The sequence below is a fragment of the Ailuropoda melanoleuca genome, chromosome 2 (assembly GCF_002007445.2).
Source record: "Ailuropoda melanoleuca isolate Jingjing chromosome 2, ASM200744v2, whole genome shotgun sequence".
Classification (NCBI taxonomy): Eukaryota; Metazoa; Chordata; class Mammalia; order Carnivora; family Ursidae; genus Ailuropoda; species Ailuropoda melanoleuca.
The window spans coordinates 3,608,040-3,634,900 of record NC_048219.1 but is presented as its reverse complement, the minus strand read 5'-3'; the positions used below and the strand labels follow the sequence as shown (position 1 = coordinate 3,634,900).

Genomic DNA, 26,861 nt, shown 5'->3' with positions numbered 1-26,861 from the left:
GAGGGAACACAAGCAGGGGGAGTGGGAGAGGAAGAAGCATGCTCCCAGCAGAGGAGCCTGATGTGGGGCTCGATCCCACAACGCCGGGATCACGCCCTGAGCCGAAGGCAGACGCTTAACCGCTGTGCCACCCAGGCGCCCCGAAATGCAGATTTCTGAGGTAAGTGATTTGTTGAATGGATGAGTATGCTATGAATGGAGCCGGAACACACAAAAGAGGAGACTGGGATGGGTATCCAGATTACAAGTTAAGTCATTCAACAAACATCTGCTGAGCGCCAGTTTATGTACCTGGCATAAGACTGAAAGATACAGACTCTGCCTTTGTAGAATTTATATTCTGGTGGGAGGATGGACAATTAACAAAGACATCTATAACACCAGGGGATAACACGAAAAACAGAAGTAAGGGAAGGAAAGCGAAGGGGACTGCTATTTTAGACAGAGTGGTCAAGGAAAGCCCCTCTAAAGAGGTGACATTAGAGCAGAGCCCTGAATGAGTCATCAGGATATCTGCGGAAAATGTTCTAAATACTTCATTTACTGAAATGCAAATGTAAGGCAGTGAGGCTGTGGTTGGCGTCCTGGAGGAACCACCACCAGGTTGGTGGGGGTGGAGCTCATTGAGGAACCACCACCAGGTTGGTGGGGGTGGAGCTCATTGAGGAAGGGGGCAAAAGGTGGGAGATAAAAACCATCTTTAGAGACTAGGTGTCGAGTTCAAAGAACCTGTTACAATCAAACATATATTCATATGCGCAGCATTGAAAATATGAGTCGGAGCCCAGGACCAAAAGCGGGGCTATAGATAAAGAAATGCGAATAGAAAGAAGAATAGAACAGAAAGAAATAGAGATGACAGTGTAAACCATGCGTGTGAATGGGTGGCCCTCACAAAGCGTGGGAACAGCCTCAAGGATGAAATCCTGGGAACAGTAGATAATGATGGGCAGAGGAGACCAAGAAGGAAGTATTACAGAACCCAGAAAATCAGGAGAGGAGAGTCACCGGGCGAAGTATGGGGCACATTTCAAGATGTCCAGACAGTGAGGATGTCCAGTGAAATACTGTATTTGAAACGCTTTGTAAATGGAAAAACTCTATGTGAGTACAAGGTATTACAGCCTGGTTACTATTAATGATAGTTAGAGAGAACTTGTCCCCTTCTTTTTTTAAAAATATTTTATTTATTTATTTGACAGAGATAGAGACAGCTAGCGAGAGAGGGAACACAAGCAGGGGGAGTGGGAGAGGAAGAAGCAGGCTCATAGCAGAGGAGCCTGATGTGGGGCTCGATCCCATAACGCCGGGATCACGCCCTGAGCCGAAGGCAGACGCTTAACCGCTGTGCCACCCAGGCGCCCCGAACTTGTCCCCTTCTAATGGATATTTTGATTTAAGGGTAATGAGAATTTAGTTATAAACACATCATCTATTTATAATCAATTCTTACTGTTTTATTGGGTTTTATTTATTTTTTATTTTTTAAAAGATTTTATTTATTTATTTGACAGAGACGGCCAGCGAGAGAGGGAACACAAGCAGGGGGAGTAGGAGAGGAAGAAGCAGGCTCCCAGCGGAGGAGCCTGATGTGGGGCTCGATCCGAGAACGCTGGGGTCACTCCCTGAGCCGAAGGCAGACGCTTAACGACTGAGCCACCCAGGCGCCCCTTATTGGGTTTTAAAAGCAAGACAAGTTATACTGAAGGAGCAGATTCATCAGTTGAATCTGATTTGGCTAACAGTGTGTTTAACTTGTACATTTTAATATGGATAATAATTCTTACAATTTTTGAATTCCCTGGGTTTGGGTTAAAAACTTCTAGTAACATTTTCATAAAAGATTTGCAGATAGAGATCTTCTGCCTGCCTACAGAGAAGCCTTAAAATAATTAGACCTCAGTGGACAAATGCTATGTTCAACGGTCTCCTAGAATCTGATTTCTGGACTTTGGGTGGCTGGCAGTAGCTGCTGCGCCAGTGCCTCTCTCTTTAAATGGCTGCGGACTTCAGTGTCAGCGGGTAGATGCATGGAGTTCCTGGTGGTGAGTCGCCAAGGAATCTTGTTGTTGCTGAGTCTGTTAAATTCTTCCAGGAGGCCGTCTAAGCGTCCATCACTCTCAAGTTGGATCTAATAATCCTAATTAGACTTGAATGTTGATTCTTGCTCTCCCGGGTTGGAGTGGGGGATTGGAAAGGAGAGCCCACTTTTTCCAGCTTTTCCATATTCCCTCAACAGAACCCAAGAGAAGAGAGAACCCATGAAAAAAAGTATTAAGGACAAAAAGAACTTCAAAATCAGAGACTTCCAACATAAAGTTTGGGAATATGAAGGCTTAAAAAGAGGGAAGTTTAACTTTATTGGTTTTGATTCGTCTCTTCTGGCTGTGTAACATAATGATAAGGAGACTAGAATTTGGGGGGCACCTGGGTGGCTCAGCCAGTTAAGCATCCGACTCTTGATCTCAGCTCAGGTCTTGATCTCAGGGTCGTGAACTCAAGCCGCACATGGCTCCACGCTGGGTATGGAGTCTACTTAAAAAAAAAAGATAGCGAGAGAGACTAGAATTTGGAGTCACATCAGAGTTTGAGTCTCAGCTCTAGCTTGAGCCTTAGTTTCTTCATCTGCAAAAAGGAGAGGATACGCTTTGGTACTTGCCTTATATACTGCATGCACTTAATAAGATAACCTGGTAAGTGCTTAACAAATGTTAACGAGCATGACGAAGTCCATCTAGGCATAATCTTCATGAGTCATTTTCTTTTCTAACAAACCTACCCAAAGGACTGCTGCTTCCCAATGTTGAGACCTTGTGAGGCCACAGTCGTGTTCTTAGATACTGTCATTTCTCAGAACAAGTTCCAATTGTATTGTGAAGCCAATGTGCAAACCACGTAAGAAAAAGTCATTATCTTATATTACAGTTTGCTTGGGACTCTAAATAGTATCTTCTAACTTATCAGATTGACATTGACGATTTTTTGACTGGTTAAAACATGGACCTCTACCAGCGAAGAACTTGCCGATGCTGAGACTTTAATTGAAAAGTAGCTTGCTGAGGTAGCTTCTGGAGCCACACGGAGCTGTGTTTCAGTCTTGGTTTCAGCTGTGTGGCTCTGAGCAAATGTTTTAACCTCTCTGAGACTTGTTTCCTCAATAAAGTGGGAAAATACTACTTATCTTTAAGGTTTCATTTAAGGATCAGCAGTAGCGTCTGTAAAACTCCCAATATACAGTAGGAGCTCAACTCACAGTAAGATGTTTCGCTGCTGAGGTGGAGATATGCCGTCCAATTTAAAGTGGCTTTGATGAATTTGACAATTACAAGAGAATTCAACAGGCCAGTGCAAGGATAATCTTCAAAAGACAAAAAATGCTACAGAAATAGGGGCGCCTGGGTGGCGCAGTCGTTAAGCGTCTGCCTTCGGCTCAGGGCGTGATCCCCGCTTCCTGGGATCGAGCCCCACATCAGGCTCCTCCGCTGGGAGCCTGCTTCTTCCTCTCCTACTCCCCCTGCTTGTGTTCCCTCTCTCGCTGGCTGTCTCTATCTCTGTCGAATAAATGAATAAAATCTAAAAAAAAAAATGCTACAAAAATAATGCAGAAGGTGACAAGTGAGAAGCTCTTGGGGTAAATTGACTACAAGCTATTGCAAGTCAGCCATATGACACATTAATTTTTTCTCTCTCTTTTTTAATTTATTTTTTTAAAGATATTTATTTATTTATTTATTTATTTGACAGAGATAGAGACAGCTGGCGAGAGAGGGAACACAAGCAGGGGGAGTGGGAGAGGAAGAAGCAGGCTTCCAGTGGAGGAGCCGGATGTGGGGCTCGATCCCAGAACACCGGGACCACGCCCTGAGCTGAAGGCAGATGCCTAAAAACTGAGCCACCCAGGCGCCCCTCTTTTTTTATTTTTTAAAAAGATTTTATTTATTTGAGAGAGACAGAGAGAGAGAGAGAGGCAAGCAGAGGGAGAAGCAGGCTCCCTGCTAAGCAGGGAGCCCCAAGCAGGACTTGATCCCAGGACTCTGGGATCATGACCTGAGCCAAAGGCAGACAGTTAACCGCCTGAGCCACCCAGGTGCCCCTCCCTCTCTCTCTTTTTAAAGGTTGATATATTTATTTTAGAGAGAGCGGGGCTCAATCTCACGACGCTGAGATCATGACCTGAGTGGAAATCAAGTTAGATGCTTAACCGACTGACCCACCCAGACACCCCTGGCACATTTCTTTTTTAAAAGGAGCATAACCCTAGACAACCTTCAGCTCTGGTCAGTTTGATTGGAGCACCACAGTTTGGGAAAGCACCTTAAAATAATACATAAAAATTAAAGTTTGATTAAGAAAATGAAGTTTGAGGTTTTCAAGTAAAGTTGAGTACAGGACTCTTGGCCCCTAATGTTAGCAAGGGTTGGCTGGCGATGTCCTTTCCCCAACATGCTACACGTGGTATTTACTTTCCATTTTTCTCTTCTCTTTCTTCCTTTCCATATTGTTTCTTTCTTCCTTTCCGCTGCCTGTGCCTTTGAACTGTGGCTGGGCTAGCTTGTCCTTGTTAGTGGCAAGTGAAGACACTTCGAAGAGGCTGAATTGATGTCATCATGTTCGAAGTCTGAAGGACAGACTAAATGTTATAAAAGGGAAAAGCATGATGAAGATTGATCTATGGATCCAGTAAGAAGGGTTGGTAATTTTAAAAATTCTGTTAACTTCAGGTTGTAAGTAGTAAAAGTCAGTGCTTCAATTTGAATATTCTGGTGCCCTGTAATTGTTTTAAGAAGCAAAAGCACGTTCATTAACATATCAGCTCAGACCCCACGTTTGGTCTGTGGTGGGTAAGGGTTGTGCCTCTCAAATGGCCTGGCTGCCCTGTGTTACCTTATCTCAAAAGATTAGGAATATAGCTGAAATGCTCCCTAACAGCTCACTTTTATTATGTTTATTTATATATTTGGCCTGCGATGTTAGCTTGAATGTAAACTCTTAGAGGACAGAGATTGAGTTTCATTTATTTTATATTCCCTACTTTTAACACAGTGATTTGTCTGCAGAGGGCACACAATACCTATTTGTGGAATATCAAATACACACACACACACACACACACACACACACACTCTCTTTTTTTTTTGAAATGCAAAGCTCCAATGACCATATTTTCTAAAATAAAAAAAAATCACGATAAATGGTTTGAAAAGGTGGGGTACACTTCTAAGGACTATATGGCCAAAATACTTGAAATGTTATCCCAGAAAATATCAGGTGATAGAATCTCTTTAATTACGGTATCCAGCCTAGGGGTTCTTATTCCGCTGTCAGTGGACTTAAAGGAGTCTCCAGATGAAAGTGCATGACCCTTCAAGTTGGATGGAAAAAAATAACATTTTTTAAAGATTTTATTTATTTATTTGGGAGAGAGAGAGAGTGTGCGAGCACTCACGAGCAAGGGGGGGGAAGGGGCAGAGGGAGAGGGAGGAGACTGAGGCAAGGCTCCATCCCAGGACCCCAAGATCATGACCTGAGCTGAAGTCAGAGGCTTAACTGACTTAGCCATCCAGGAGCGCCCCCCCCCCAATCTTTATTTTCACAAATGTCCAGCTGAAACTTAGCATTTCCCCCCATTGTGAATGCAGGCAACAAACCACAGTAGAATTCGCAGCACCTTTCACTCTCTCACCAAAAGAAATCAAAGGCATTTTCGTATCACATTATAGTTATTATGGACTTTTTAAATATCTTCTCATCATCACTTTAAAATTTCAGTAGTTATTTGACCTGCTGCAAGATCTTGATATTTGTCTTAATAAAGAGAAACAGATTTACATCACAAATTTGTTCTTAAAATATATTTCCTGGGGCTCATGGGTGGCTCAGTCAGTTAAGCATCTGCCTTTGGCTCAGGTCATGATCCCAGGCTCCCTGCCCTGCAAGGAGTCTGCTTCTCCCTCTACCCCTCTTCCCATTTATTCTCTCAATCTTTCTCTCAAATAAATAAAATCTTTATATATATATATATATATATATATATATATATATATATTTTTTTTTTTCCTGGAACGCCTGCCTGCCACTCCCCGTGCTTGTTCTGTCAAAAAAAAAATATATGTATATTTCCTAATTGTATTTCAATATAAAGTTTCTTTTATAATGCTATGTATTTTATTTTGAAATCTATAAGAGATCCATAGCCCTTACCATATAGCACTAAAAATGTTACGAACCCTTGAGTTAGACATTAATAAGTTTGAGGTCTCTCACTTGAGGTCTCTCACTTTTACCATGCCCGTCCAAGATTCTGTTTCTCAATTTGTATTTATCATTTTATATTACTTCTAGAAAAGATCCCAGCATTTGTTTAAGTTTCACAATCTGTGATACAAAATTTGGATCCACTGAGACATTTAGTTCAGTACTGGGTACATAGTAGGTTGTGCGTGTGTGTGCTTTTAAAAATTTATTTATTTTAGAGAGAGAGAACAGGAAATGGGTGGGGCAGAGGGAGAGTAAGACAGAGCATCTCAAGCAGACTCCCCACTGAGCACAGAGCCCAAGGCAGGGTTCTATCCCACCACCCAGATCACCACCTGAGCCAAAACCAAGATGCCTAACCAAATACTTGACCCAGGCGCCCCCATAGTACGTTTTTAATAGTTAATTTGGGGCTGATAGGTTCTGGGAAACGTAAATGATCCTCCAGTGTTATCTGGAAATCCTGTAGACCACTGCTTGACCTTCTCCAGTTCCTAAGAGGGGTAGGCCATTGGACGTTGGGGTAGGGAAGAGCTGGCTCTACATAAGTGAGCTGGGAAGACTGTGGGAGGAGAGAGGTTCGGACTAAGGCAAAGACAGGAAACAAACCAGTAAGGGTGGAGGGTGAAAAATGGATTTAGGAGTAACAGGAATTCGCCTCCTTTGGGACTTAACCCTTCTCCCTGCACGGCTCTTTTGGCTTCGCGGATACATATGTCTGTCTTACTTCATAATTAGCCTCAGACCCAGTGGGAAAAGGTCCCTGCTGTAGAATTTGCGAGTAAACAGTGCTCTTGAATGGTGCCAACTTTAGCAATTTCCCTCACGTTCTGAGCCAGGGGGCAGTTTTCCGATCGCTCCAAGGGGTTTTCTCCGTGAAAATTCTCCAGCCAGACGGCCAGCCAGATCATTCTTAAATCGTGGTCCAACCAAAGCCCAAAAGATGACCCAGAAGGAGGCCCGACCGCGTAGCGGTGGGCGTGTCTGGGGCGAACGCCGGCGGCTGCGGCACGAAAGGGGATTAGGGACGCCGCGGCGCCGGCGAAGGGGCGGGAGGGCCGCGGAGGAGCGAGGCCGGGGCGGACAGTAGGGGGCGGGGTTCCGGAGGCGGCCACGCGGCGTGAGGCCTAGCTTTTCGGTCTCGTACCGGCAGCGGACGAGCAGCGAAGAGTCTCGACCACTCAGGGCCTGGTGCCCCGCAGCCTCGCCTCTACCCAGGTCTCCACCACAGACCCCTTTGTGTTCCTGCCCCCGCCCCGGAGGCGCCCCAGCCGGCGGCGCTGAGTTCCCTCATTGGCTCAGCCGAAGGCTTCATCGATTGGCTCGTTCGTCGTCCAGCGTGAGCCGCTTCTTTTAGCTACTATTGGACGCCCAAGCTGCCTTTCAGGCCGCCGCGCGAGGTGATTGCCCGGCCGCTCGGAGTCCCTGGAAGCAGTTCCGGGAAACCCCGCGTGCTGCCGGGATCGCGTCTCTGTCCATGAGGGGGGGAGGGGGTGGCGCGCGCGCCATTTCTAGTCGTTTTCAAAGCGCCTCGCGCTGATTCTCACGGGCCCGGCCGGCGGCCCCAGCTCTGCCCTGGTGAGTCTCGCGCCGGCCCGTGGGGGGAGGGGCCGGGAGCCCCGATCCGACCCGGCCCAGCCCGGGCTTGGCGCCTTGGCCCCAGTTTCGTTTTCGCTCCGAGGCCCCAGGGTGGGGGTGGGGATGGGCTGGGGGCGGCTTCGGCCTCGTCCGGCCGCGCAGCGGAGGGCCCAGCTCCGCCGTGGCGCCTCCTCGCCCTTGCTCATCCTCCCCCCAACCCTCCAGCCCCCGGCCCGCGGTCCGGCCCGCGGGACACTCTCCGCGCGGCCTGCCGGCGAAGGCCGTGTTTTTCCCGCCTCCGCCCGCTGCTCCACGCGGCTGGCCCGGCCGGAGGCTTCAGACGCCCGCGGCACCTTCGCTTCTCTCCTCCGGAGCCGCTTCGCTCTCGTCTCGGCCGGCCTAGCCACGAGTGGGATGTGTTGCTGATCGGGACGGGCATGAAGGGGTGGGGTGGGCAGAGGGCGGGATGCACACCCGGGGTTACCTGAACCGGGAGAAAACTTCTGTGCGAGCTGGAGCCCGAGGGCCCATTTATGTAGGAAGCCTCCCTCCCCTCCCCCATTCTGCATGCTGCGAGCCGAGATTTGAAGGAAAAAATGACTACTAGAGGCCGTGAAACTTAGGCTTCAAGCGGCGCCTGAGATACATAATTCTAAGAATGTCTTAGGCGTACTAAATTGGAAAGGCGATTTTTCTTATACGGTAGTAACCGTGTTGCCAAAATGTAAAACTTAAGGCCAGGGGGTTCTTGAAAGGTTCAGTCCTTTCACACTGACCTCTGAGATTTTTGCTGTCCTTAAGAGACTGGATTTATGTCTCATGAGTCAGTCGTAGGATAAGGGCTTGACGGTCCTAACCCATGAGATAACCGTTAGTTTTCATTTCGTTGGTTCTTTTAAAGCCCGTCTCTTAATATGAAGAATTTACACAGAGATATTCAGAAAAAGTCAGGGAGGGGCTAGTGCTGACTTCCCAAATCTCCCAGCAGCCCTTTAAAATCTTATTTAAACGTTTACTTTTTGCAGAAACGCTTAAATCAAATGACTCCAGTCACAGTACATTTGCTGCATCCAGAAATATGGTTTGGCTGTGTGGCATTGTGTTGAATTGACACAAGTTTTAAACAGTCTCACGTGACATAAAATACTTTTTTAAATGAGCACATTGTATTTGGCTTGAAGAGAGAGGTTTTCCTTGATCTGAAAGGTTTTATTTTCTGGAATCTAATTATTTTACTTTTTTTGTTAAAGTGTACAAACTTTTTGACAATATCAACCAATTTCAGAATCAACTTGTAGGAGAGCCTTTGCAATGAAATGGTAGTCATAAATATTTCTATCTTGTCCTTAATACACAACTTGTCTTTTTGCTTTACACGTACTTAAAAAAAAAAAAAAAAAACCACCTTAGCAGATGTTCATTGAACTTTCCTGTTAAAAATTTGCTTTCTTTCTGTGACTAATAGTATTCCCAAGTGCAATACTGTTAAGGGTCTTGTGGTACTGAGAACTTCTGAGTTCTGATGATCTTATGGTTGTATTTGGGGGTGGGGGAGCGTGGGAAAACAGAACTATATGTTCACAAAGAGATTTTGGACTTTAGGATGCATCTTTATAGAAATAGGTTGTATTAATCAGTAAACGTATTCATCTTACACTGTAAGTAGTTTCTTGATGAAGAGTGTGCCAGTTTTGAATGTTTTCTTTTTTGCCAGTTCATCAGAATTTGAGGCTTGCCTTGAGAAGCATTTCTCCACCCAAAGTTTAAGGAGAGTCTGCGTCTGTGTAGACCTTAGTGGGCCATCAGGTCTTAATGTTTTGTAATCATAAGAAGTCATGATATTTATCTTATTTTTAGAAGAACCCTTTCTGAATTTTCCTCTCTTCCTCCTCTATGTTACCTTGTTCCCCTCGGTCTTCCTCCCTTTTTCATTAATTTCAACTAAGTATCAGTGGACTTTGAAATGAAGAGAAGTTGTTTGAGGTCAGAACACTGCACCTGGTGCGTTTGCACAGTGGTTGTAAGCAATCTGGAAGTGTGGTTATCTTGCGGGTTTTAGTGCTTTTTAGGAAGCTTGTATTCTCTTTATAGCTGACTAGGTGCCTCGGGGTTCATCAAGTAAAGTAGGCTTCTTGAGATCCACCTTCATGTCCTCTGTTTCAGTATTTGTTGCAATATCTTTATTCTGCTGCTTATTATCTTCATCACATTCACCACAGACAAGTGCACTTTAATTCCCTGTCTTTTGAGGCAGTATAGAGACTGGTCTTGTATGGTTTTATTATCTAATCTCTCTCTTCAGGGAGTTGTTCCATTTCAGTATTATATGCAGGTTGAACATTCAAAATAATTTGGGTAGGTTAATCTGGGACATCTGACCTAAGTTTACCCTCATTAGGTAATGTTTGTTGAAACTATTTGGAAGGAGTTAGCTGTCCATCCTTCGATATGTTGCAGCTTTATTTTACTGATATGAAAAATTCAATATGTACTCATGGTTTTTTTTTTTAAAAGACGCAACCTCAATTATAGCTCACTTTTTATTTTACGTGGACTTAAAACAATCGTTTAGCTTTTAAACTTGGTCATTTTTTCTTTTAAATCTGTGAATGGGAATAGCAAATTAATTTTAGAACAAAAATTAATGTCAAGTTGTGTTTTTTTTTTTTTTAAGTGAGGCGGAGAAAACCCAAGCCACCAGCATGTTGAACTAGAGACAGCAGTGCATTTATTTCACACCTATCCTAGATTTGAAGCAGAACTAGGAAAATTTGAAAGTCCTTAAACCTTGATTAAGTGGTCTGTGGGTGTTCATTCTGTTTCTAAATCAAACTTTTAAAAAACTGTGTAAGAATCGAGAGCTGATGGGCTTTTTAGGATTTTGTGGTGATTTGTTGATATGCTTGTCAGGACACAACAGCTACTTTTGTTAATCAGCAATTCTACCTTCAGTAAATTCAAGCCTTTTTTTAACCCTGTGTACATGAAGTTCCTTAAAGACCGAATGCTTCCATGTACATTTTCTATGGTTTTACAGGATTATTGTTGCAAACTTAGGTCAGATACATCACAAAAGGCATATAATATTATTTTGATAGAGTTTATTAGCAGCATGTATACAAATTAGTTTAGATAAATCATGCATTGTCCTACAAACTAGTTATTTCTGGCTTAATGTAATATAGCTCCTGAATTTTTTCCAGCAGCATAATAAAATGGCTAATCAGGTGAATGGTAATGCGGTACAGTTAAAAGAAGAGGAAGAACCAATGGATACTTCCAGTGTAACTCACACAGAACACTACAAGACACTGATAGAGGCAGGCCTCCCACAGAAGGTGGCAGAAAGACTTGATGAAATATTTCAGACAGGTATAATATGCATTTCTTGTTTCTGACTGGTTATGAAAGTGAGGGCAAACCACTTTGAATTTTATAGATTTTTTTTTTTTAAGGTTAAATAATACTGTTTCTGATCTATGTAGAGCTGAATGTTTGTTACTTTCCCTTCATTGAAGGCATATTGGGTTTGACTTTGATATTCTTATTTCATTATTTTGAAGCCTTCTTAGTGTTGAATATGCAGTCTTAGTTGTTTCAGAACAGTACATCAATTTGTCTTAGATTTACCACCAATTAAAATGTATGTTTCAGCATACCAAATTTTACATTTTTTTCTTAATCTAAATCAGTCATCATTTTGCTTTTACTTTTCTACTTTTAGCTTCTTAAAGTGATTGTTAAATTAGCTTAGGTCTGATTAGGTGGCATAATAAGAGGACTGGTTAGACTGTATTGTCTGAAACGATAATAAATGTCAGACTCCTTGAGAGTTTGTGGCCTGTCTAGTTTCTAATAGACAAAAATCCACATCTCTCAGTAATTTGGAAGTGTTTGGTTTGTAACAGCTGCTTTTTAAAAAAAATCTAGAAGTCCCATGGATAAGTGCTTAAGCAAATCTGAATATCTTAATATGGTTGGTTGCAAGCGGTTTGAAGTTTTAAAGAGGGAGAGAAATATTTACTCTTAGGGAGTGTTGTTCATAAATAAATGTGTCCTCCCCCTTTGGGGCCATAGATGGAAATTTTCTTCCGCTGCGTTTTGTGTGCCTATCCAGATTCTGGGAGAGAGAATTGAATTGTCTCACAAATGTGTCTTAAGTACTGTAGTAACAAATATCTGTTTTTTTGTCCTTAAAATTTTTTTCAAATCTGAGAAGCTTAGGATAATTTTAGACGTTAAAATGACTTCCTAAAAATGACTCCTGGGTGATGGTTCCATTTGAAAATCAGTCCTCAGGAACTTTCTGTTGACATTCTGCCATAGAGAATTGGCAGTGATTTGCTCAGAGATGCTCTCTTGTAGAGTGTTTTGTTATTGATAAGAGGCTGATGGTTTGGGTGTAGGGTTGGATTGACAGAATGGATCGATGGGTGTCCTGAGTTGTGGCTTTGGGTGGTGGTATGGAATTTTGAAGTAAGGAAAGTCCAAATATTTAGGCATGCTCATTTTGAGCTTTTAAAACAAATCATGGCAACATTTTCTTAAAGTAACTTTACAAATGGCATTACATTTATTTAAAATATATTTACTGTATGGAATAAAGTTCTTTTTCGCTTTATCAAAATGGAGTCACTTTTGATGTTAGTTCATATGGACTTGGGGTTTTAACCTGCCAAATATTTCCTTTTTACATTGGATCAATTCTGAAATATATTCCTTATAGAGAGAGAACTACAACACAAACTTAACAGACTTAAGAATTACATTTCAAACTGAGTAGATGTTCTGTGTGCAGTTAATATACTATGTGTATAGAATGCAGTGCAAATATTTTCTGTATAGTTTACTTGTAAGTCCATAGTAAAGTCCCTAATGCCATTTGAAAAAAAATAGTCATTATTGACAGTGTTGTGAATGCCACAGCATCTTTTAAACCTCAGCTTGACACATCAGAAGAACCGAAAAATGCCTTAAAATATGACTTTCAGAATTGATTAATCAAGCTGCACTTGCATTTGTAGAAGAGTTTAAAATTATGCCTTTCCACATTCTGATTGCAGCAAAGTAGATGCTCAGATAAACAACCGCATTTCATTTTCTCTTTGGTGCCAAGGAGGAAGAGCCTTTGATACCTTTTGAAGAGTGGAAAGAATTATTTAGTAAAAATGGTTTCTCTTTTTTTCTCCCACCTCTTGTGTGGTTAGCAACAACTATAACAGTCCATATAATTTGAAGATTGGTCCTTGGGGAATACAGTGTATGCTTACTACTCTAACGTAAATCAGAATTTGTTATATTAATGCTTAATCTGTAGTATACTGTGTACATCAGATTTAACTTCCAAGCCTTAAGGAGGGGAGGGGAAATGGGGCTAGGATTTTTGTGGGTTTTTTTGTGGGATGTGGGGATTGAAATTCATGTTTGACATTTTATCTTTTGTTTTCATTTTTGTACTCTTGACCTTTTTGTATAGTATTTGTATAGCTGTCTATATGCATATTAAATGAAAATGTAGTTTGTTAGTAATAGTACTGAACATAACTTGATTAAACATTGATAGCACAGTTTAGGTTATCCCTTTTGTTGCAATAACATTACCCCTTTTCAATTTAATTTTTAGGATTGGTAGCTTATGTCGATCTTGATGAAAGAGCAATTGATGCTCTCAGGGAATTTAATGAAGAAGGAGCACTCTCTGTACTACAACAGTTCAAGGAAAGTGACTTATCACATGTTCAGGTAAGGCCATTTACTAGAAATGCCTTTGAACAACTAATGATCTGAAATTACTTTACCATTACTTTATTTTCTGAATCGAAGTGATAGTTTTTGACTACCTCTGCTTCTGTTAAAAAAAAAATAGTTTAAAGAAAAAAAAGACCTTTTATGGCAGAGTTCTCAGAAACACAAGTGTAAAGTAAAATCTCTCCCTACTTCTTTGCTGTAAGTTACTTTAAAAACTTAAAGTCAGGTTTTGCTGATTGTTATTAGTAGGCTTTTATGGGCTTAAATTACTCAGGTTTTGAACATTTGGGTTATCTGATCCTGTTTTATTATTTTGGAGGAAAGTAATGTAGGTAGGAGGAATAGTTCTGGAATGTCTAGTAAAGATAGTCCAGATGCATTTGAATATCAACAAATGGAAGACTCTTTTGCCAGTGTGGAAGGTAAGCTCCCTGAGGTCTTGGCTGTCTTATTGCTGTCTGTTCCAGTCTTTGGCACATAGTAACCATTCAGCAAATATTTGTAGAGTGAATAAATGAGTAAATATTTCGTTAATATTCTGGTCTTTTGAAATTGTAAATTAATTATGTATTTGACCCTTCAGTGATTCCTGGTGGTTCTTTTTCATTGAATTACTTGTCTATTCTAGAACAAAAGTGCATTTTTATGTGGAGTTATGAAGACCTACAGGCAAAGGGAGAAACAGGGGAGCAAGGTGCAAGAGTCCACAAAGGGGCCTGATGAAGCAAAGATCAAGGTAAAATTTAAATCAGGTCACTGAAATGATAATAAGTTTAATGATGAGATTGAATGTTTCATGTTTCCTAGAAACAGCTTTCATTGTCTCCCCCCCCCCTTTTTAAGCTAGTGTTTAGAAATGAGATAATTTAAGGAAAGTTACACAAGAAGAATTTGGGGGGCAAACATTCAGTTGCATGTTTGGTGAAAAACTCGAATTCAGACCCTTGCCTCATTACTTGTTCTGGCTATGAGTGATACATGTCTATTGATGCTTCCGGTAACAGCTTTTTAGATCGACTCAGCCATGTCTCTTGGTTTGGTTTCTTTCTAAGCGCTGGTAAAGAGGTGTTTTATAACTGCTTTACTCCTGAATTTTTATTTACCTAAGTTTCATTATTTGTAAACTGGGCATAGTAATGGTACCTGTTCCCGTAGAGTTGTGAGGATTAAAGGATTAATTAAGATATGTAAGGTGCTTAGAGTAATGCCTGGAATGTGGCAAGAACTGTGTAACCAGACCTATTATTATTATTATTATTATAATTGTTTAGATGAACTGCTCTGCAAGATAAATATAGGGCTTTCGGTGAAAGACCAGTGAACCTCATTCCTTAGTTAAGGGGATATTGACGTTTTGCCATAGTGATAGACTTTTCAAATTGAATTAGTTATTTTATTTACTGAAGTTGTTTGCATAGTTTTGTTTTAGACAGGAAATAGAACTTGCATTTTCTGTCATATAATAGTTTACATAGAGCTCCTTTGTACTTTTTTCCTTCATCTGTAAAATGGCATAACCTGTTCTTATATTTTTAAGATAAATACATGAAAATTCCATTTGACGTAATAGTTGTTTTTTTAAAAAAAACTTATTAGTGTGTATTGAATAGGCCTATGTTATTTCCCCAGAACTGGGTATTTGCTTTTGGTAAGGTATATATTGTATATGTGATACGTGTATATTACATATTAGACAAGTAATGTTTATGTAGTATATAAATTGTGTGTATATTATATGTTACACGTATTTCCGTGCTTGAAATTAGAGCAGCTCTTTTTGAGTCAAAGGTAGAAAAATAGAGACCCTAAGGTAACTCTGGAATCCCAGGGTTCCTCCAATGATACTTTTGAAAGCCACTAAACTTGATGATGTCTAAAATCTCCTGTTGCTTTGACATTGTGTATAGATCTTCAACTTAGGATGGGTTTATCTGGACATTGATGAAAATATCCTTAGTCAAAAATATACCTTATGACACTTAACCTGCCAACATTATAACCTAGCCTATCTTAAATGTGCTTAGAAAACTTATCTTAGCCTATAGTTGGGTAAAATCACCTCTAACACAAAGCACGTTTTGTAACAAAGTGTTGGGTATCTCCTGTAATTTATAGAGTTCTGTACTGACAGGAAAAACAGTGGTTGGTATGGAAACAGAATGGTTGTAAGTGTATTGGTTGTTTACCCATGTGATTGAGTGGTAGACTGGGAGCTGAGCCTCCCTGTCGCAGCCCAGCATCACAAGAGTATCGTCTTGCATATTGCTAGCCCTGGAAAAGATCAAAAATCAAAATTTGAAGTGTGGTTTCTACTGAATGTGTATCACTTTTATACCGTCCTGAAGACGAAAAATCGTAAGTTGAGTCATTGCAATTTGGGGACCATCTAATTTTTAAAACGTGAAGTGTAAAATTCTCCCCTTTTTAGGTAGATTGCATTTCTTTTTTTTTCCATTGTGTCTGCGCTTTTGGGCTCTGATATAAATACAAACCCTTAAGGGCAAGAACATTAACTTTTCTACAGTCCCTCTTTAATACCTAATACAATGTTGTGAAGAAGGTTGGTAATCAGGAAACGTAAGGTTTTTTGTTTTTTTTGTTGTTTTTTTTTTTTTTTTCCTGAAACCTGAGTATACTTATTTGGCCAAATACTTTGAATTTGCGTTGTATGAGAAATAGTCTGGTTTTTAAAGAGCTTATGATATAGCAGAAGTACAAAAGTATTAAAATAAAGGTTAAATTACCTGACTATAATAGAAAGTCTCAGTAGGAAGATGTGAGGAATAGTGAATGAGAGAAGCTGCATGAAGGAGGTAGGATTTCTGATTAGAGAACATTTTATTTGAAAAGAATCACAGGGAGGTAGATGGTACCTAAAGGGAACAAGTTAAGGAGAGCTCTCACTGAGGTAGAGGAGACTGCAAAATGAGGACTACTTCCGTATAGAAGTATGAATAGGCAGCCTGGGGTCAGCTTATGTCACATTTGTAATAATCCTTGCCCCGTTTTCCTGTTCTCATTCATATAAAAAAATCGTTGTGTGCTTAGCGATTTGTCTACAGTTCTTTCCATTAAATGCATGGAAAGGAGCAGTAAAATGAAATGGGAGCAACACGTGTGTGTGGTAACAGTGTGAATTTTGACATTAATTTACCTAAACATAGCCTAGGATATTGGGGTATCTTTTGGAAAAGATTAATATACTGATGTGTGATATAATATTCAAGTATAAACAGATGTATAATTATCTTTAGGCATTGCTTGAGAGGACTGGCTATACTCTGGATGTAACCACAGGACAGAGGAAGTATGGTGGTCCTCCTCCAGACAGTGTGTACTCTGGAGTACAACCTGGAATTGGAACAGAAGTAAGTGTTCTTCAGCTGTTTGCCGAAACCTGTCCAGTTTGTAAATTATTCTGTCTATTGTGTGATGGGGAAGACTAGTTGATTCTTTTTGTAGTGTAGCTATAATTATTTTCTTTGGATATCCATTTGTATTTTACTGTAGTCATAAGCAAGGAGAACCATGTGACTATTAGATACCCAAACACTCTGTAAAGGAATATAGATTTCTTGGAACTGGTTGCTAAAACCATGCAACCAGCAACACACCATTTTAGGTGCTTGGATTGCGGTTACTAAGGAGAAACAGTTGCTTTATTCTGTTTTTGTTTTATGTCAGTAATTCTGAACAGTGCTTGTCCTCCCTCCTTGACCCTCCCCCCACCACATAAAGGGTACTCAGTATTTGCTGAGAGATTTATTGATGGGAGTGGGTCACATAAGGGAAGGTTAGAGAATCAGATGAAAGGTTGAGCACATTGATCTGTCATTGAACGAAGAAGCCGTTTCTGCTCCATCTGTGCCTTCATAAAGTTTTCTTCATATACCTTTATGTTAGACAATTCTTAATCCTTTATTTTTATTTTTTTTAAAGATTTATTTTAGAGAGAGAATATATGCTCACATGCAGTACGGGGGCGGTGTGGGGGCAGGTAGAGAGAGGGAAAATCCTAAGCACACTTCTGTGCTAGTGTGGAGCCTAATGCAGGGCTTGATGTCACAACCCTGAGATTTTGACCTGAGCCAAAACCAAACCAGGCTCCTAACCCACTGCACCACCCAGGTGCCCCACCAATTCTGATCCTTCAAATGGTAAAAACCGTGTGCCAAAATATAAGGTTACGGCAGGGTCCTTTCTTTCTGGTGTCTTTCAGGTAGCCAAAAGCAAAGATTATTATTTCTGGTTTGTGAATAGAGACATCAGCAGTTAACATAACTTTTTAGATTTATATCGGAAGTAATTCCAGTGTGTTCACTGTATATAGAATAGAGTTTACATTCATTGGTCTGTTCCCTGAACTACCCTCAAGCATTAATACGGTTAATAATCTATTTCTTAATATTTAGTAGTGTTAAAGGGGACTCTAAACATTTTTACTTTCCATGATACCTAAATCAGCTACATATTATTGTTTTGAGTCTCTTAAAAAACTAAATTATTTCATGTTCCATAATTATTACAGAGTTGGAATTGGTCTGTGAGCCATGTAAGTTTGTTACAGGAGCAAATGTCATTGAAACATAGTATACAAGTATTTTGGTCTTTTTTTTTTTTTTTTAAGTGTTTTGTTTTTGTTTTGTTTTATTTTTAAGATTATTTATTAATGGGGCACCTGGGTGACTCAGTCGGTTAAGCGTCTGCCTTTGGCTCGGGTCATGATCGCAGGGTCCTGGGATTGAGCCCCACATCGGGCTCCCTGCTCAGGAGGGGCCTGCTTCTCCCTCCCTCTGCCTGCTGCTCACCCTGGTTGTGCACACTCTCTCTCAAATAAATAAAATCTTAGGGAAAAAAAAAAAAGATTTTTTATTTTTAAGTAGTCTGTACCAGAGTGGGGCTCAGACTCACAACCCTGAGATCAGGAATTGCACTCTACTGACTTAGCTACCCAGGTGCCTCAAGCCATCCTTCATTTTTAATGTTCTACTTAGATTGTGAACCCTTTCAAATCTACATTTACATTTTATTAACTTTTAAACACTATAAAAATATAGTTCAACTTTCTTACTTGAACTGCTGCATCGTAGGTATTTTTTTCCTAATGGTTTTAAATTTTGTTTTCTTCCCTAAACCCTCATATAAAATTAAAAAAAAATGGAATTGCTCTTTTGCTTCTTCCTTATTTAGAGGCACCCTAAAACACCTTCAGGAGGGGAATACAGTTTGAAAAAGTTATCTGTAGTATACCATTCAGCATGTGATATCCTCGTTAGTATTTACCAGTTATTACATTTATCTTAGTCTTGTTTCTTTAGTTATAAAATCCTTAGGAATAAAAATTAAGTGTATACAATATTGTTAATGTTCTTTCCAATGCCCAGTATAGCTTGGTATAAAATTAGTTGGTTGTATCTATTTCAAAATTATAAAAATGAACTTTAGCCCATTAGATTGGTTTTATTAATGAGCTCATTAATGGGGACTTATCTTTGTTTTATATAGATAAAAAAGCAGTTTGTTAGTACTCTTTAAGATTTCACTGAAAGCATTTAAACAGTTTAATAGGATCAACTATTTTGAGTATCCAGTTAGAAACAAAGTTGGTATCCTACTTGTAAAATATGCGTATTCTCTTAATTGCATTGTGTCTTTAGGAGAAAAATGCATTTTCCTATATATTAGATACCGTTGCATACAGCAAATAACTCTGCGGTGAAATCCCTGTATGAGCCTAAGCCACTCCTACTCCTGCCAAGCAGTTTTTTACAACAAAATCTCAGTGTAAAGGTTTGGATTCTTCCCATAAAGTTAAATTCCATGAGATTCGGCCTATACTTGTTGAAAATTAAAGTATTGTTTTGTTTTTTTAAGGATTTATGTGTTTTAGAGAGAGAGCACGTGGGGGAGGGGCAGAGGGAGAGAATCTTCAAGCCCACTCCACGACCCATGAGATGATGACTTGAGCCGAAAACAAGAGTCGGACAGACGCTTGATCAACTGAGCCACCCAGGCGCCCCTAAAATTATTTGTTATTATTATTTTCTTAAAGATTTTATTTCTTTGTTAGAGCCAGAGAAGGAACGCAAGCAGGGGGGAACGGGGGAGGGAGAAGCGGGCTTCCTGGTGAGCAAGGAGCCCGACACGGGACTCAATCTGAGGACCCTGGGATCATGACCTGAGCTGAAGGCAGACGCTTAACGACTGAGCCACCCAGGCACCCCTAAAGTTTTTTAAAAATTGGAAAAATAGGAGGTTTTTAGTATATTGGGTTGCTGATTTAATAAATAAATTCGTTTTAGTTGGTGTCATTTTTGGTGCTGTGAGGTTTAGGTTTTTGTTCTTTTATGATTCACTGTGGTCATTAAAAATTTTTAGCTCTTGATTGAGGAAGTTGAAATTAGGGTCAGTGCCTGAGTCTGACAATATCAAAATTAAGTTATGAGAAGACTGAGGTTTCATCTTGGTAAAATCTACTGTAAATTAACCCTATAAAAGAGCACTCCTTTGCATTGTTTTTAAGCATTGTCCTGAGATAAGAAATATAAAAGATAGATATTAATTTTGAAGTGTGTTTTTTAGCGTGTGTGGGCCCTCAGATCTAGTCCAGTTATAGCATCTTTGTGTTTTTCACCTGGCATTGTAAAACTGTTTTGGGAAGCAGCCTCTGTTTTTATTTGTTTCTATTATAATAAGCACTTACCTTTTTAAAGAGCATGGCACTGGAGTTTGTAGAGGAATTCAAAGGACGTGGTAGATTGAAATTTAATTCTTTGGTATTTTAACTAATGGAAGTGTTAGAGAAGCGGTGTATTTAACAGAGATGTAAAAGTATATGACTTAGTAGTACCTGATTTGAATTATGTAGAAGGAAAAGCTGCTGTATTTGCAAAATAGCACGTAGGAGGGGGAAGTGGAAGAGCCCTAGTAGATACTCAAAAGACTGTTCCACTGCCTATTAACTCTTATCCTTCCAGAGCCTCAAAAGGCTTTCTCTATTAATGTTGAAGTACTTGATGGTTAGATAGTAGACAGCCCAAACTGTTTTCGAGCCTTGATGCTTAGTGAGTAAAGGAAGAACTGTTGTTACAGTATTCATTAGATTCTATTGGTTCTAATAGGGGCAGGGGGTGGGGGAGGCTTACCTGCATATGCCTGAGTGCTTACTCTGAACAGTTCATATGGAGCCAGAATGGCTCAGGGACCAACAAGTTAATAAAAAGAAAACATTTCTATTTCATTTTAGTTAATTAAAAATTGAGCTTGGAAACTTTTAAGGGAAAGATGCTTAGTTTTGAATACTGTTTATTTTTAGACTTTTTTTTTTTTTTAAAGATTTTATTTATTTATTCGACAGAGATAGAGACAGCCAGCGAGAGAGAGAACACAAGCATGGGGAGTGGGAGAGGAAGAAGCAGGCTCACAGCAGAGGAGCCTGACGTGGGGCTCGATCCCATAACGCCGGGATCACGCCCCGAGCCGAAGGCAGACGCCTAACCGCTGTGCCACCCAGGCGCCCCTATTTTTAGACTTTTTAAGTTATTTAAATGTCCTATATTAAACTGATCTGGAAGTGAAGCCATCTCCTGCTTCTCAGTAAATCAGTATTTTTAACCTGTTTCTTCTTGGATCCCAGTGATTATAATATTGGGCACTTTGTTGACCACAGATGTATTGACTTTTCTTCTAAAGTAAAACAGTATTCTTATGGAAAATCTGTAATTTGGACTTCTAACATTCAAATGATACTTCAGAGTACAAGGAACTTGGCTCTTACGACTCCTTTATATAAAGTGATTAATCATTAAATTCCTTTTTCTGAAAATACAGGTTTTTCACTTTAGATTTGCTTAATGAGGCAAACTTGTCTGTTCTAAAAATATAGGCACAAGTATTACATAAGTAGTGTATTAACCTGACACTTAGCTTCCTCACTTAGCTGTGTGTCAGGTGTATTTTCACAGTGCCACTTTATGTGCTCTTTCTTTGCTTTATGTGTTTTTGTAAGGGGTATGGAAGAATTAGGGATAGTGAATAATGTAATTATGAAGCACCATTGCATTATGTTAATGGCAGTAATATGAAGCAGAATTTGGTTCCCAGAACAGTTTTAAAATGTTCAAATACAAATACCCTCAAATACAAAAACACTGTCCGACTGGGCTTGAGAGCGTAGCCACACCAAAAAATACATTTCAAAATGAATACCAAGTATCCTTGTATATATATATTTTTTTGTCTCAGGACATTTTTTATCTGTAGTTTTTTTAGTGCTGTGCTCTGTTATGAATGCTTATTTATAGGATTGATAAGCTGAGGCTAGTGAGAAGTGGTCAGATTCTGGATATTTTGAAGGCACATCTAACAGGATTTATTGATGAGGGTGTGAGAGAAGGGGGCCAAGGATGACTTCAAGGCTTATGATCTGAGCAGCTAGAAGGATGGAGTTGCCGTTAATTGAAATGAAGAATGCTGTAGAAAAGGGCAGATTAGCAGGATTGAAAGATCGTAGTTCTGTTCTGGACATGTTAAGAGTTAGATGTCTCTTAGACCTCCAAGTGGATCTGTTGAATGAGGGAAGAGTTTTGGCTGGAGTTTATAAATGTGGGAGGCATAAGCATCTACATGGTATTTAAAAACCGTGAGTTTGGTTGTGATCACCAAGGAAGTGTGTGTAGCTAGACTAAAGGTCTAAAACCTGATCCCTGCAGCCCTCCATATTTAGAGATTGGGGAGATAAGGAACTGAGCAGAAAGAACCAATGAGGTAAGAGAAAAATCAGGGATGTGGTATCCTAGAAGTCTAGTGAAGAGAGTTTTCACAGAACGAAGGTGGTCGGTTACAACAAACTTTGCGAGTAAGACAAGGACCGTGAATTGACATCTGATTCTGGCAACATGAATGTCATCAGTGACTTTGACAAGAATGGTGGTGAAAGGCATATTTGGAGAGGATTCAAGAGAGTGAGAGGCAAGGGATTTGCGATAGCAAGTACATACAGCTCTTTTGAGCAATTTTGCTAAAAAGGGTAGCAGAGAAATGGGACAATAACTGGAAGGTATGTCGTAGTCAAGATATATTTTTGTTTTCATTTAAATTTGAAGTCCGGTGCCCAACCAACAGAGCTGTCCAGGGGCCCCTTGAAAAAAATTTTTTTTAAGTGAGAAATTATAATCACTTGTGTGCTGATGATCAAATTGTTGCTGGACCATGTGTCTGTGAGTGGAAGAGAAGGAATGGGATCTAGTGTATAAGTTAACCGCATGAGGTAGATGTTCATTTGAACATTCATCAAAGATGAGCAGCTGTTCTGTTCCAGGCACTGTGTTTAAACTGGGAGTAAAATGAGGAACAAGATGTGGGCTGTCTGCTCACATGGAAGTTGAACTGTTTGGATGGTGTTATTCCCATATGAAGATACTGAGACTCACTGGTTAAGAAACTTGCTCAAAGTAACTAAAATGTAGACCTGAATCCAATATAACTTAAAACTTAACTATTTCTCAAAATTTCCGTACCTTTGTAGCTATCAACCTATTACTCTGCCGCCATCGTCCCTTGCCTGGATTGCCTTGGGAACCTGACTGCAGCCTGTTTCTCCATACCATCCATCTTCTACTTAGCTGCCAACCCTTTAGAACATGTCATACCTAGTCACTTGTCTGCTCAGAACCCTCTGATATCTTCCCAACACATTTGGAGTAAAATGCAAACTCCTAACATGGTTTAACTTAATCTGGCCCCTGTTTTCTCTATCTCAACACTGTCTCCTATGTGGATCTTTTTTTCCAGTCACTGTCCTGTTCGCTGTTCATCAGATACATCAAGTGTGCTCCTATCTTTTTGTAGTTGTTCTTTACCTTGGAATGCTCTTTCTCATAAATTTAATTTTCTACCTTAGGTCTCAGTTCAAATTTACCTCTTTAGGGACACCCTCCTAATTAAAATACAGCCTCTTCCTCCTCATGTATTCCCTTTCCTTGCTTTTATTTGTCTTAGCCTTTAATACCTCTTGAAATCATTTTTATTTTTTAAAATTTTTGTCTATATCAGTAGTATATAAGCCTCATGAATGTTCAGACCTTGTTTGTGGTAATCACTGCATCTCTAGAACTTAGAAAATACATGGCATATGAGATCAAGGTATATGGAATTCCATGTCTCATGAAAAGTTAGGACAAGTTCTATGAGTAGGTTGGAAATCAGTTGCTATGTAGGCTAGGTATTATTTATTGGAACAACTTCAGGCTGATACTTAGAAGATTAATTGGGTGTGGTTAGGAATGGGAGGGATTCAAAATAGCTGAGATTTTTGTTTATGAAAGAATTATTTCCTTGGTCATCTTGAGGGGTGGAGGGAGCAGCAGAAATTATGTTCTCCAAGAGAAATAAAGAAAATCAAAGGAGCTGGTTGACAAGGGTTGGTTTTACTCACTTTGATTTTTGGGAAAAAAAAAACATTTGTTACAAATCTATTATATCTATGGTAGAATATTTAGGAAATATAATTAAAGAAAAAGAATAAGTTAGAACAGTTTTTCACGCATTGATAAATCACTGTTGGCACTATTCACATACACAGTCATTCATATCTATATATACATTTATATTCAAAAAACAAAAAAATGACATTGCTATTTATTGATGATTTGAGGTAAAATTAGGACAACCAAGAGGAAATGCTTCCAAATGCAGTTGGAAGTATAAAATGAGGTTTTAGGATGTAGGTGTGAGAGATGACTGTATAGATATGGACTTGGGGGATGGATATGATCTTTGGAAGTGAAGGAAATACAGGGAAGATGAGATAGAGTGATAATTTTGGGAAATATGCAGACTGTTATTAGGTGAATAGAAGAATGACTATGGAAAGGATAGAGAAATAATTAAAGGTAAAAAGACCAGGCTAGTGGAAGATTCTAAAAATTAAAGGGAAGAGAATTTTTAGGAGGCAACATCACCAATGTTATCGCTTACCGAGAAGGAAGATAAGACTGAGGGAAAAAAGACTTGAATTAAGTCATTTGAAGTCCATTAGTGACATTTGGGCATGCAGCTTAGTGTTGTTAGAGGAAGAAGCCAGTGTTGTAGTTGGAGGGCATAGATGCCAAGGGCTCTTCAGAGTGAGTTTTTGTTAGAAATATGGTTCTGTAGGGATATTGCTCAAATGATGCCTTAGATGTCTTACACTTTGTAGCTGCACAGTACTAAGGGTATGGTAGATGGGTTGAATAACTGCATGAGTGAAATAAAACAGACATGGCCATGTGTTCAAAACATTTGAAAGTGAGAGGAAAGATAAATGGGTAAATGTTTCTTTCTTTTCTTTTCTTTTTTTTTTTTTTGCATATTGTTTTGTTGTGGGAGATTTGGCATGTTTGGAAGGATTGTACTTAGCAAAATAAGAGAGTCGAAGAAGTAAAAGTTGGCAGTTATTTCCAGGAGAAAGTGGTGTGAAGAAATGGGCTTAGTTATTATGGTTAAGAAGTTAACCTTGGAAAGGAAAGAAATCTCTTTTTCTGAGATATGAAGAAGTAGAAATAGATTCTGAGAAAGTTTTAAGGCTGAGAGGAAAGAATATGAGGAAACCACTGACTGTTCCACATGATCTCCTTGGAATGACTTAGTGAATGAAGATTGGAGGCTTTAAGGAGACAGAAGGATTGAATAGCTGTTGTGTGAGAATGCTCCTAGGGATTCAAAAGAAGTTTTACCAGACAACAGTGAAGGTAAATCTAATTACTTTGAAAAGGATTGTCTTAGCACAGTTACAGAGCTTAACGTCAGAAACTTAATATCCGGTAATAATTTGGGCATCTTTTGAATTGCTGTTTCATTTATCAGGTCATTTTTCAAAATATGAAATGTTGACGTAGATGAGTTTCACGAAAATTCATCTCCAGGGACACCTGGGTGGCTCAGTGGGTTAAACATCTGCCTTTGGCTCGGGTCATGATCCCAGTGTCCTGGGATCAAGTCCCACATTGGGCTCCTTGCTCAGCAGGGAGCCTGCTTCTCCCTTTGCCTGTCGCTCCCCGTTTGTGCGCGCACGCTCTCTCTCTCTGACAAATAAATAAAAAAAATTCTTTAAAAAAAAAAAAAGAAAATTCATCTGTAATGTAGACACTGACTTACTCTTTAAGGCTGTGTGTGGGGGCGCCTGGGTGGCTCAGTCAGTTAAATGTCCCACTGTTGGTTTTGGCTCAGGTCATGATCTGAGTGAGGGTCGTGAGATCAAGCCCTGTGTCTGGCTCCCTACTCAGTGGGGAGTCTGCTTGAGATTGTCTCCCTTTCTCTTAAATAAATTAATAAATCTTTAAATAAAGACTGCATGCGGATTGCAAATGTTTGAACGTAAAAGATTGTCTTTAATGTTGCTGACATGGTGGAAGCTTGAAGAAATTGTGGTCTGATATTAAATACTGAGAAGATTTTTGATTGTTTAATTTTAATTTATTGTATATTATAATTGAATCCTTGTTACATAATTTTTTTAATAATTACTTTTTTAAAAAGTTACATATTTGAGGGGGAGAGAGAGAGCGCATGTGGGGCGGAGGGGCAGAAGGCGAGAGAAAGAGAAACTTAAGCAGACTCCATGCTGAGCATGGAGCCCGCCACAGGGCCCGATCTCACGACACTGACATCATGACCTGAGCCGAAATCAAGATTTGGGCACTCAGCTGACTGTGCCACTCAGGCACCCCTAGAGTTGAGAAAACGTCTTTATTCAATTATTGTTTTTATAAAAATGCAGATACCATATTTCCCAAAGTTACATACATGTATCCTTTATTCTGTGTTTTCGTGAGAAAAAGAGAAACTAAAGAATTTAGAGTTGTTTGTGCAGATTTTGCACACTCTTATTAATCAGTTTCCATTTTTCAGCATAGAATATTGTTCTTTGTTAGTGATCCTAAGGTCGTTACAATAAACATCAGGGTTAACTCCTAAAGATTCAAATTGTCCTCATTCCTCCTTAACCATCTTTGTGCCCCTAGCCCCTTCGAAGAAAGGTTGTTGGGCTTTATGGCTCTAAAATGCTTACTTACATTGGGATTCTAATACAAAGATTTTATTTCAGGTCTTTGTAGGTAAAATACCAAGAGATTTATATGAGGATGAGTTGGTACCCCTTTTTGAAAAGGCTGGTCCCATTTGGGATCTACGTCTTATGATGGATCCACTGTCTGGTCAGAACAGAGGGTATGCATTTATCACCTTCTGTGGAAAGGAAGCTGCACAGGAAGCTGTTAAACTGGTATGTGATAAACAAATAC

At 39.8% G+C, this 26,861-nt stretch overlaps 1 protein-coding gene across 5 annotated transcripts in view; it reads left to right on the top strand.

Annotated features, from left to right (window-relative positions):
* Nucleotides 1-7,677: 7,677 nt before the first annotated feature.
* HNRNPR (heterogeneous nuclear ribonucleoprotein R) overlaps nucleotides 7,678-26,861 on the top strand; it is a 34,122-nt gene continuing 14,938 nt past the window's right edge. The window contains exons 1-6 of one of the 5 annotated variants that reach the window (XM_034646253.1): nucleotides 7,680-7,833; nucleotides 11,040-11,205; nucleotides 13,457-13,575; nucleotides 14,210-14,317; nucleotides 16,836-16,949; nucleotides 26,666-26,842. In XM_034646253.1, coding sequence (XP_034502144.1) covers nucleotides 11,049-11,205; nucleotides 13,457-13,575; nucleotides 14,210-14,317; nucleotides 16,836-16,949; nucleotides 26,666-26,842 — 675 coding nt within the window. In that variant the 5' untranslated portion in view covers nucleotides 7,680-7,833; nucleotides 11,040-11,048. Of the gene's footprint in view, nucleotides 7,834-11,036; nucleotides 11,206-13,456; nucleotides 13,576-14,209; nucleotides 14,318-16,835; nucleotides 16,950-26,665; nucleotides 26,843-26,861 lie in introns of all 5 variants that reach the window. The other 4 variants (XM_019802546.2, XM_019802553.2, XM_034646262.1 and 1 more) reach the window with 4 other exon arrangements.